Genomic DNA, 7,178 nt, shown 5'->3' with positions numbered 1-7,178 from the left:
CACCATTTGACCTTAGAACTGAAGAAGCTTCTCGGATGAGAGGTGAAACGTCTTCAAGCAACTTAAAGAAGTCCAGACGCTTTTCTTTGCAAGCTCAAATAGGACGGGAGTTTCTCTTTTCCAGTGTCGGTGTTAAGCTCAGCCCCCAGGGGTCCAGGCCCACCCAGTAAAGTCACCGTGCCGCATCGGCTGAAATCTACAGATACACTCTGACTAGAAGTTATTTATATTTTGGTAATGACCTATATCACTGATATTGCAGTGCAAGATCAATTTAATTATCCAGTTAACAGTACTTTAGTGCCTCTGCAGGAATCTTGGTAACCAGGACGACTGAGGGCAACACAGCACTGAGCACATTACCACACACGGGTCAGACTCTGGGAAGCACCCCTCGTGTCTCAGGAGCCAAAAAGAGCTTGTGCAGCCTTTTTACAGAATGACTCAATAATACGTTGAAGATATTGTGTACTCAGTTATCCCAGTGTGTGTGTGGTGAGTTCACAGACCCAATTCCACACCTAAAGAAAACCTCTCTCCTGTTTGTTTATTAAACACATGCAACATGAAGTGCAAGTGAAAATCAACATAATTAAAAAGCAAAGTTGTGTATTTTTTTTTTTAATCCAGAAATGATCAGACAAACAAGTGTAGTAGTTTGCAGGGTAACGAGCCTGCAAATAGAATCACATTAGAGTATCAAACAGGATCATGTGACAAAAAGTAAGCACAAAGAATAATTTCCATAGAAGGCATTAATGATCAGAATCAAACGACAGATTATACTGCAGTTATTACCTGGCACCAACACTATAAGCAACCACACCACAGATTACATTTCCCTCTTCACAGCAGACAGAAACAGGTCACACAGATTACCCGAGACTGCAAATAATTTAAACAAAAGTGGCAAAGTAGTAATTGCATTGAATGCATTAATGAATGTCATGTGCACACTTAGCATCGTATAAAAATAGATCTCTGGCGAATTACAGCAGATTTGTCTAACACGTAGTTGTGGTGGATCCTACACCGTGTGTATAAATGTTTTGGAAGAATGAAAAAGACCTGAGTAGTATTGGCAAACCCCCACACCAGAAAGGGACATCCATTCTGTATCAGTAAGGACAAACAGCGTCAGCAAAGATCATTTTCTTCTTTGGTCTGGAATGCTTTCCCCCATCACATTGAAGAGATATAAAAGGCTACTGCTCATGGACGTTCTTCATCATCAGCTTCACTAAAGGTCATACTGGGTCCATCCTGGAGGGGGTGCTAAGTAGATCCTCCGTCCTCTGGACATGAAACTGACCACCCCTCTGTACCCTGACCGTGGCACTCCAGACTTAAAGTCATCCATTATTCCCAGATTTTTGGCCATCAATTTGAAACTGTCCTTACTCGAGTATTGAAGGCGGAAGGGCCCGGGTCCTTGTAGCTGGCCCTGCTTCACATCTTCATATTTAACCACAGGAGCACTGTAAACTTCCTTCTCAAAGTTTTCCTTGTATGTCTCCTCCTTCAAGTAACTCAGGTCCAACTTGGTGAAAGGCACAATCTCGGTATTCAGTTTAATGTAACGCAGGTATTTGTCAAAAAACTGACCCAGACTCACACCCTGGCGACCAAAAGTTAAAGTCCGTGAGATCTCTGGGCGTATACAGGCACGGTTGCGGCGCTGCTCTGGCTGGCGCATCCAGTCGTCCCAGAAAGCCTCAGGCCACTTTGGCTCCAGCTCCTCCCACACCTCCCTGAGGAGCATCCACCCCAGGCCGGGAAAGAAGTCTGTCCGATAGAGCAGGTCGGCCTTGCCGGGGTCCACATAGCCTTCCCTCCCATTGTCATTCCAGGCAGACACACACCACAGGCTGGGGTCAGATTTCAGGAAAGGCAGCAAGGCTCGGAAATACTCAAAGAAGTCTGGTGCCACCTAGAGCAAGAGATGAATAATTCAGTTCAACTGTTACATAACCATCGCAACAAGTGAAATAACGAGTTTTGAAAGAAGAAGATTAATTTAAGTTGTAAATAAAGAATGAAAATGAAGGAGAGATCACAAATCATTGGTGTTTAATATGAAAATAATCACCTCCAGGTCGTCCTCCACGATCACCACAGATGAATGACCGAGCGTCTTGAACACTTGGTTGAGCGCCCAGTGGTAATGCCTGGAGATTTTATAGTAACCCTTAAACTTCTTGTGCTCAGGCCTCACTTGGATGTCAGACAAATCCGGCTGCTTCAGATGAGTTACGTTGTTTCCATAAGACCGAATCACCTCAGCAGTCTCGGCATGTCCGCAGTCCTGACTCACAATGATTGGGTGGAGCGCTGCTGAGGGCCGGTGCTGCAGGAGTTTGTCCAAGCAGCGCTTCACGGTGACTCTGTTGCAGGCGATGACAAGGATAGGGATGGCAGGCTGAGGAGCAGCGGTCACCTTTGGCTTGTTGTCTGATGGCTCCCAGAGCAACTGATGATTCTGGATTTGCAATAGGATTTTTTTCTGCATCTCAAGCTCACTTTCGAACGCATTTGCAAATCGAAGCACATCCTCCATCACATTGCTGGGGGGCCCTTCGGGACCTTCTTTCTGATCTCGGCCCTGTGGGGGTCTCCCCCACAGCAGGAGTACCAGTATGGCATTCCATGTGATAAACAGGAACGCGCCACAAAAAATCAGGCAGCTTCTCTTACGGATCATGGCCCAGAAACTGAGAGAGAGAGAGGGAGGGTGGGAAATTTCAGGAAGACAGAGTCTGAACAGAGAGACGTGTCCTTTTTAGAGACAACAGGAATGGGATATGGGAGGGGCAGCCTATGCTTTGTGTCATCACGGGCTCGCTCTGCAGATAGTGAAGTTATAAAGACACAATACAGCATTGGTGAAAGCGCAAGTCGTTAAAATCCGATGAAGAGCAAGATTCATCTTGGAGAAAATCCTCAACATTTAATGTCCTCTTTTATCTGAAATAAGGAAAAAATCAAATAAAATCAAGTCAATATCAAGGTTTCCAACTCTCACAAAACTTTCCCTCTCACATCCTGCCCAAACAAATCTCCCATCAAAGGTTTAAAGCCAATGTTTTAAGATAAAAAAATTGACAGCCCTTTTTAGGTTTAACAGGAGTTTTCGACCATTTTTCAGCAAAAACACTGAACTCCACATATCAGAGAATGCAAAACACTGTTTATGTGCTTTATTGTCAGAACAGGAGATGAAGACTTTATTAATCATTGAATGAACTATTCCCAACACTGAGAGGATACAGAGGAGCTAAGGTGTCTCACACAGTTAGTTTGGCCATTAAATCACTTGCTACAGAGGATCGAGCGTCCTGCACTCATGCAGCTGCAGTAGTAGTTTGTTGTATTAGTACTGTGTGCGTGGATGTTTATCTTAGTTATCATGACCTCTCGGTATTCAAATTCAGTGGTCTGGAATTTAAATACAGCTAAACAGAAACTGGGGCTTTTCACTATGCAGATTGCAGACATAGGCTGTATTTAGATGGACTCGGCTTCCCGGACTGAAAAGGGCCTTAAACCTAGATTTCTAATGGCCAGCAGGAGGTGACTACTCTTGAAATCAATGGGTCAACGATCCTCAGCTCTCTTACTCAGGAAAGAGCTTGCAGATCACTTTATTACTGAATAAAACGTGAATTTAAAAGGTATAAAGTCTGGTCGTTACTACGGTTTGAAAGCAGGGCTGCACAGCTTTCGCTCACTGGCACAAGATCGGTCATTCACAAACTGCCTTTAGTTTCTCAGACAGTTTCATTCGTTCACATCTGGTTTCAATACCAAGGCAATGATGCGAAAATGGGAGTCTTCATTACCAGCGTTTGGTGACGTCACAATGGCTACATCCATCTTTTATGTACAGTCATTCACATGCCATTAAGTACCGCCTGCAATTACACGCAGCATTTGGAGCTTATCGTTTTAAAATAAGCTGCTGACGTTTGATTAGGAATTTTCCGTTTTTAAACACATTGTTATTAAGTCAATAAAAATGAATAAAAAACAACTTCACAGCCAGCACAGTTTACCTGATAATTACTAACGAATTATTAATGACCCCGCCCCTTAATGCAAAACGGCAGTTTAAGACTATTCAATAGGGCCAGGTCAACCCCGAACGCCCTGCCCCCACACCGCTCCAACTACATCTGAAAGTTCTGTTTCTGCTTTAAATAACCAATAAAGTGAAGGCAGGAAATCAGACAGGAAGTTGACAGTGATGATTCACCAAAATGCCTGTGATCGATTTTCTCTTATCACCTGTGGCTGACTCGACACAGCAGACGAACTGCGGTTTATTAAAACACAAAAACAGCTGGCATCACCGACTTCACCCTCTCCGTCCCTCCCTCACGCTGCTCGTCAGGCGCCTTGTGCTCGTCACAGTAAACACAGTAGTCTGAGGAGGAGAGTTCGAAGCTGCCCTCACCTCACAATGTGCCCGCTCCTTCTTGCTGTGGCCATTTCTTCGGGAAAAGTTCCGTAGAAATGAGGCCAGTCTCCTGCTTCTTCCCCGGCGGCTGGAGCAACTTCACGCCGCCGACTTTCTCCCGTTTCTCGCTGGCTGCAAGAAAAAGAGGAGGAGAAAAGAAGTAACACGACAACTTCCTGGTTTTAGGGCAGACACGGAAGTCCCGCCCCTAGCCGTCACCTTGAGAAATTACGCAACAGTTTGACGCGAGAGCCGCTCTCAGCGGAGCTAATTAGAAACAGCGGCAGCCTTTGAAGTCTTTGTGCACACACACTGTCTGCTTCCCCTCACCGAGGCTTCCACACGGACAGCGAACAGCCAGGGAGGCCCGGAAAACTGCTTTTTCATTTAATTTAGCTAATTTATCTTTTTCTGCTTGAGCTGCACAGGAGCGCGCGTAATTTGCATGAGCTACACGGGAAGAGGGGAACGGAGAGAAGAAGAAAACCTTCCCTTCTATTTGCTGTACTTGTAGACAAGCACATAACAAAAGCACACAGGGTACGGCCTATTTACTGCTTTACTGCAGCTTATATTGTTGCATCCAAATTGCACAAAGCTTGCCCACTTACAAAAACAGGCTAGCTCCAAAGGAATAAAGAATTAATCTCATAAAGAGATTGTGAAATTTGCACTACCATCCTAAAATTATGACACATACTCTCAGTGTTGAATATAACACTGAAGAAATTGGATCTATAGAACCTAGAGAAAGCTTATTTCATCTGAAATTCGGTGTCCAAGCCCTGAAAATTTACTGTTATACCCATAGCTGTTGATTATACTCATTATAGATTAATAGTTTTTCTGCTGAATCTAAGTCTATAAAGGTGACATAGAGCCTTTTGCCTTTAAACATCTTATTTTGACTCTAAATCAGCCTAAAAACGAATTATTTTCAATTAATCCCCACAAGCAAAGATTTATCAGGATGGAGAAGATAAAATGTCACATTAATGCTGACTAGTCAATAATTACATGAGGACATAGTGGACAATACAAAAACAGTGTATTGCCACGATATTATTCAAAATTTTTATTAATGTTTTGTTTTGGAGGTTTATGTTGGCAGACTTAATGTTGGAGAAATACAGAAAGTACACCTTGTTTCAGTTTTTTAGGTTTTAAATATCATCGAGTAATAAAATCATAGAACCTCAGATGAGCAATAAGCTATGACATATTACTCAGGGCCATTATTTATATAAGCCAAAATGCAGATGCAGCATGTGAAAAATGTGCTACACCCTTAATGTATCCATAGTTATTATTGTGAATGCCTCTACACAAACACAAGTTTTGGAGGTCTGTTAACACAATGGCAAAGGCATCCCAGCAAATTCAGCCCAGTGTCAGAGTAATGCTCAGAGAAACTCTAAAAAACCCAAGAGCTCCATCTAAGACAGTTAGCATGTTAAATTTCATGACAATAGAATCAGAAAACAATTGAAAAATAATGACTTGATGGATTTTTAGAGAAAGCTTCTTCTCCATAAAGAACACATCAGTACAGCTAAGGTTTAGAAACTTTAGTCTGATCAAATCAAAAGACTTCTGGATCAGTGTCCTTTTGAACAGATGAGATGGGTACTCTGGCTTCCTCCCACCATCCAAAGACATGCAGTTTGTAGGGAAATGCCCATAGGTGTGAATGTGAGCGTGAAGGGTTGTCTGCCTCTGTGTGTTGGCCCTGCGACAGACTGGTGACCCAGGGTGTGCCCCGCCTCTGGCCCTATGACAGCTGGGATAGGCTCCACCCAGGAGAATCCATAAAAGATCCATAAAATCAAAAATTCAACTGAAGACTGTACTTAACTTTTCCTCTCTTTGCTTTTCTCTCTGTGAAATCCTGAACTCAAAGGAATATCCTGCTGATCTCATGAAGAACTGCAACTCTATCTCTATCAGCAGACTGAAAGATTTGCTAAGAGACTCTCAGGCTTATAAATACTGACGTCTTTTCGTGTTTGGTGCTCATCGGTGCGTGGAAGTGTTGTGGGGAGTGGAGAGGCAAATTAGCTTTAAGGTAACTCTGGTACAACGTATCAAATGACAATATTTATGTTAATATTGCGCAGGGTCACTTTTCAAAAAATGTCAATAAAAAAATAAAAATGTATGGATCCCAGAAGTCCCTTCTGAAGCAAGTGACCTTTGACAGAGTCTCTGGTCAGTTATTTTAAAGCAGTATCAAAATGTGCATGTCTAACATGTGGCTACTAAATGGTGCACAGTAGCCTGGTAGAGGTTTAAAAAAGTCAAACATACACTACCAGTAAGAAGTTTGGACACACCCTCTCATTTAATGGTTTTCTTTCTTTTTCTTACTTTCTATATTGTAGATACTGAAAACATCAAATACATGGAATTATGTAGCAAAAAACAGAAAAATAATTCTAAATATGTTTTATATGTTAGATTCCTGGAAGTAGCCGCCCTTTCCTTTGTTGACAGCGCTGCAAACTCTTGGCCTTTTCTCAGTGAGCTTCATGATGTAGTCACCTTAAATGGTTTTCACTCACAGGTGTACGTTTGCCAGAGTTCAAACGTTACGTTGCAACTGGTTCACATGAGCACTGCCCCAAGACCAAGAGTCACCTCTGCCGCTAAGGATAAATTCATCTGAGTTACCTCAGAAATCACAAGTTAACAGCACCTCAGATTAGAGCCCAGATAAATGCCA

General features: G+C 42.8%; 1 protein-coding gene across 1 annotated transcript; it reads right to left on the bottom strand.

Annotated features, from left to right (window-relative positions):
- Positions 1 to 605: 605 nt before the first annotated feature.
- Positions 606 to 4,679, bottom strand: mgat1a (alpha-1,3-mannosyl-glycoprotein 2-beta-N-acetylglucosaminyltransferase a). The gene is made up of 3 exons (XM_005923627.2): positions 4,454 to 4,679; positions 2,090 to 2,964; positions 606 to 1,930 (listed from the first exon to the last, which is right to left on the bottom strand). The coding sequence occupies exons 2-3, from the start codon at positions 2,699 to 2,701 to the stop codon at positions 1,241 to 1,243; spliced, it is 1,302 nt and encodes a 433-aa protein (XP_005923689.1). The 5' UTR covers positions 2,702 to 2,964; positions 4,454 to 4,679; the 3' UTR covers positions 606 to 1,240.
- Positions 4,680 to 7,178: the final 2,499 nt, after the last annotated feature.

This window comes from Haplochromis burtoni, unplaced genomic scaffold (assembly GCF_018398535.1).
Source record: "Haplochromis burtoni strain Fernald_Lab_line unplaced genomic scaffold, NCSU_Asbu1 Contig_64, whole genome shotgun sequence".
Taxonomy (NCBI): domain Eukaryota; kingdom Metazoa; phylum Chordata; class Actinopteri; order Cichliformes; family Cichlidae; genus Haplochromis; species Haplochromis burtoni.
Note: the sequence above shows the minus strand (reverse complement) of the source record. Positions and strands in the feature narration are given on the sequence as shown.